The sequence below is a fragment of the Macrobrachium nipponense genome, chromosome 32 (genome assembly GCF_015104395.2).
Source record: "Macrobrachium nipponense isolate FS-2020 chromosome 32, ASM1510439v2, whole genome shotgun sequence".
In the NCBI taxonomy this organism is placed as follows: domain Eukaryota; kingdom Metazoa; phylum Arthropoda; class Malacostraca; order Decapoda; family Palaemonidae; genus Macrobrachium; species Macrobrachium nipponense.
Window position 1 is genome coordinate 9,597,928 of NC_061094.1, and position 5,000 is coordinate 9,602,927.

The 5,000-nt window shown below is 36.7% G+C and overlaps 1 protein-coding gene across 1 annotated transcript in view; it reads right to left on the minus strand.

Moving 5' to 3' along the window:
• LOC135207194 (putative neural-cadherin 2) overlaps positions 1 to 5,000 on the minus strand; it is a 106,736-nt gene that overhangs the window by 7,196 nt on the left and 94,540 nt on the right. The window contains 2 exon segments of the mRNA XM_064238765.1: positions 3 to 94; positions 427 to 619. Of these exon segments, the coding sequence (XP_064094835.1) occupies positions 3 to 94; positions 427 to 619 (285 nt within the window).

Below are 5,000 nucleotides of genomic sequence, written 5' to 3' on the forward strand. Positions count from 1 at the left end.
GCAAGTACCACCGTTGAAACAAGGACTCCAGAGACACTCATTGACGTCAATGCACGAATTCCTATTTGCGGCCAAAACGGCGCCTTCCACACAGCTGTGAAATCAGGTCATAACCGCATTATTTGTAACGATATTCTTCAATGGGACACGTGTCTTTTTTTTACCCGTGACCCTATCTACTTACCAGATGACAACGTAGTGCTATATCTTAAAAGGTACATAAAATTTATCGTTTGATTTGTAGGCAGAATGTGCAACTGTATCTCATGAATGCATTGAATTTTAGCTGCGTTTCACAGCATGATAAGGAATATATCTTTAATTTCATAAAAATATAAATCAACATCTAGTGTAAAGAAAGGTAAGCTGAACAATTAGGTGATTGATCTTTTTTTTTAATTTTTTTCCCGAGGACAAGAATCTCACCCACACTGATGCTTTTGCCAGAGATCTACGCAGACTAGCGGGCGAGGGCATGAGACGTTGGCACACGCGGAGGAAGTTCCCGGGCAGGCAGCCTGGATGTTGGTGAACATGGTGGCCTGTGCCCGAGAGGATGTGTTCACCATAGGTGGGAGCGGTAGGTAGACTCCCGAGACTCGGAGGTCGTCCAGACAGCCTTTGCAATCAATGAATAAAAGAATACTATGACCAGCATTGTTAACTGTGTGTGTTTATATATGTGTATATATATATATATATATATATATATATAATATATATATAATATATATATATACTATATATATATATATATATATATATATATATAATATATATATATATATATATATGAATGACTGGTAAAAATGTTCTGCTACAACAGAATTCCATCTAATAAAAGGAGCCCATAAAAACGCCAAAATATAGAAATTAAGTACTATATTTCAGAGACTGCTGTCTCCCTCTTCAGGTAGGTAATGAATCTCATTACCTACCTGAAGAGCGAGACACGCAGTGCTCCTGATATACAGCATTAATTTTATATATATATAATTAGTATATATATATATAAATATATAATTATTATACTATATATATATATATATATATATATATATATATATATATATAATCATTCTAGCTGAAGGAAAAGCCAAAATATAGCAAGTAAGTACTATATTTCAGAGACTGCTGTCTCCCTCTTCAGGTAGGTAATGAATCTCATTACCTACCTGAAGAGCGAGACAGCAGTCTCTGAAATAGAATACTTAATTTCTATATTTTTGGCGTTTTATCGTCTCCTTTTATTATATATATATATATGTATATATATATATATATATATATATATATATATATATATATATATATGTATATATCATTCCTACTGAAGTGGATGGCATTGTTTTAGAGACTTATTTTTTTTAGACTTTCCATACTTTATCTCTTCAGGTAAACTCGGTGACAAAAAAAGAAAATAAATAAATAAATAAATAAATAAAATATTCACGTTTACTTCCTTATACTTCTTATAGTCGACGGACGTCTCCCCGTCTAAATTACAAATTGAGACAGACATCTTTGATTACTACGTCACTGGAATGATGCATTTCTATTGGTGGGCTTCACTCTCTCGCTTGCCGCTTGCGAAGCATCAAGGGCATCTCTGGTGCTCCATACGACATGCCCTATGCCCCGGCGTGCAACAGAGGGCGTGGCGATGGTTTGATTTCCGTCTCTGGCCAATAGTTTTGATCTGCCCCGTCGTCGGTAGTTTCTGTCATTTTCGGGAGTGTTTTTTGTTGGTCGTTTCTCCCTTCGAATTCTCACAGATGTCTCGTGGTTTCCTTGAAGAAGAGAGGATGAAGTCTGTTTCTTTGCTTGTTTAATGCAGGACGTTTGTGATTTACACGTAATGTTTCCACTATGTGCAATCTGTAGACCTGAGGTTCTCTATGCACAATCTCTGTGCCGTCTAATAATTCTTCCATTGTTGGTTTAAGGTCGTGGGCGTCTACATAATGCTAGAATATTGCCCATTGGTTGCGGCGGTGGGCTTACAATCGTCTGCGTAGCATATTACTGGTGCGGCCGATGTAGCAATTGCTGAAAGCTTTTACATGGCCCCTCGGTACAATCAAGTTCATATACTATGTTGGTCAACTCCTACATCTCTCCACTGTGGGAAGTGCTATTTTGCATCAAAAGGGTGCTGATCTAGCTCGGGCAGCAGTAAACGTTATCGTTATTATTTGTGGACGTAGCACCATTGGCGATTAGCCTTTTCAAGGCCTTGACCTTATCTTCAGAGCAGCATGTCACAGCCAGTTCAAGGATGAGGTCAAAACCAAGAAAAGGAGAATTCCCACTGGTGCCATGTCTACAAATCATAACGGGTCTTATGTTATGGTAATCTGTGTCAAATGCATCAAGAAACTCGAAAAAAGGAGTCCGGATAAATTTTAAAAAGGGGACATTACTACTCCTAGGTTCCCCAACAGTTCAGAACCACATCATGCGTGGTTCAAACAGTGCAGGGCAAGATTTACTCGCACTACACACTTGAAGGTAAAGACAAACCCATCGAGACCAACACCAGTACCTACACAGCGGCAAGCGACAATTCAAGAAACAGTCCACAACCGCCCAACAACCAGCTGAAGCAGCGCCAGTTTCGTGTCTAGATCAAGAGGCACAGAGTAGCCTGCTCCCACGACTCATTCTCATCCTACCTGTAACCCCAATCCAAAACATCAGACCTCCAAATGTCAGGCCAGCAATGTACCTTGCATTTGTCCTCCCACATTAAATTCTGTTAAAGAGGAAATGGTAATGACTCAGGTGATCTCAGGTGCCTCATGTGGACTTCAATGGACCTTATTTGTGTAAGGACACCTACAACAACGCGTCTTTGAACAGCACTTTCAGCTCAGGCGATTGTCTTGGCGAACGGCACTCCGACAATCGCTCATCACTTTGATTAACAGTTACCTTGTTTCTTCTACTAATGCTTTTTTTATATGCTTTTATTTAACTTGACTTCTGCATGTCTGTGGGTTTGGGTCAAAACTTGTAACGCAATTTTCGACCTGATCCCTTCGTCCAATGGACTTGAAATTTTGCCTGGTTACTCAATCCCGGTGACAATACAACCTTACATGATCAGTAGGTCAGCACTGACCTCTCGTGACCTTACAGTGACCTCCACCAGTGCCTCAGGATTTGTATGATACTCTGGGATTTTTTAATACTTTCGTTTGGTAGAATAAGTGAATAACTGGGGAGTTTTCAAACCTTCTTTGACTCGACAGGATATTAAGTTCAATTTCGTTAGTTACAATCATAAATCGGTTACAGACCCTGTCAAAACAAAAAGAATAAAATAAAAAAAAAACATTTTTGAAAACACATTTATTAAAATGTACTAAAAAGTAAAAAATACTTTTTTCAGACAAACCAGAATTTTCTTATAATTAATCATGTCTACAAAAATAAAAGCATGGGTACCAAACATGGAAAGAAATCCCACAATACACACACGCACACACACACACACACACACACACACACACACACACACACATATATATATATATATATATATAATATATATATATATATATATATATATATACTATAATATATATATATAATCATTTCTTGCAGCATTTCATTCTATGTTTGGTGGCCAAGTTTTATTTGTGCTGATGTGAATAATTTTAAGAAAATCCTGGTTTGTTTAAAATTTTACTTTTTAGTGCATTTTAATCGAAAAATAATTTCCCCTGTTAGGCAGCCAAACATCTATCGACCGAATCCTTCAACTATCACTCTGTCTTCCACTAAGCTGCTCCCTCTTTCTTTTTATTGCCCTGCTGATGGGGATAAAAACAAGATGTAATTATACACTTACATTCAACACTTCTTTTTATGGGGCAGACACACGCCGAGTGACGTTCAACACTAGTTGTGCACACAGTTCTCCTCGAGAGACATACACATCCCCAAGTCTTCCCTCAGTCAAGGAGGAAAGACTGCCTTCTCTCCTACAAGAATTTTTGGTCTCTCACCTCCATCGATCCTGCTACACCCAAAGACCGGACTCTTTTTACTTAGAGTTTCTCGTTTAAGTTAAATATGGTAGGGGGTTTCCGTAGAGTTTTCCCGCCTTCAATTTTTTCCGAGTCTTTTCTTCATTTCCTTGACTATCCACTACGCGTTCGTGAGGACTCGCTACTGTCTCTCTTTCTCTCCTACTGACGACACCTGAGGGTTTAAATGGGTGTGCATCCTTCGTGCTGAACCTTTCATTTAATGACTATATTTGACTATATTTCCCTATTCTACGCCATTCATTTCACCCATTTTAATCACGACCATTTTTTTTGCTTCAAAGCACTTAATGACACTTCCGGGCTGCTCCATGAGCTAAAGCCCGGGAAATCACGAGTGCGTGATGCCCACTTAATCGTGAACAACAATAACAACAACAGCAGCAAAAATAATTTGTAATTTAGTCCTGAAGACGCCGTCGACCTATGAAGTTAATGGAAGTAAGCGTATAAAATAGTATTTTTTATTCCTGAGACCGCTTACTTCAAGAGAAAAAGAAGTGTAGACTGATTCAAATTCTGAATAAAATGATATTCTCTGCAAATGACGGCAATAATTGCACTGGCTTCAACAGAAATTGTTATATATATATATATATATAATTATTATATATATATATATATATATTATAATATATATATATATTAATAATTAATATAATATATGATCACGATTGGAACATAAATAAATATGATAAGAAAATTTATATATATATATATATTATATATAATATATATATATATATATATATATATAATATATATAATATATATATAATAATATGTTTTTATATATAACTGTGGGAACCAATGTTATAATCTCATGAATATATACATACATTCTTTTGTTCCATTTGTAATCGTGTATAATTGGCAAAACCTCACTCGAGATGCACTGGATCTCATAGCAAGTCTTAGTAATGCCTCTGTCCTTTGTTAAGTCAT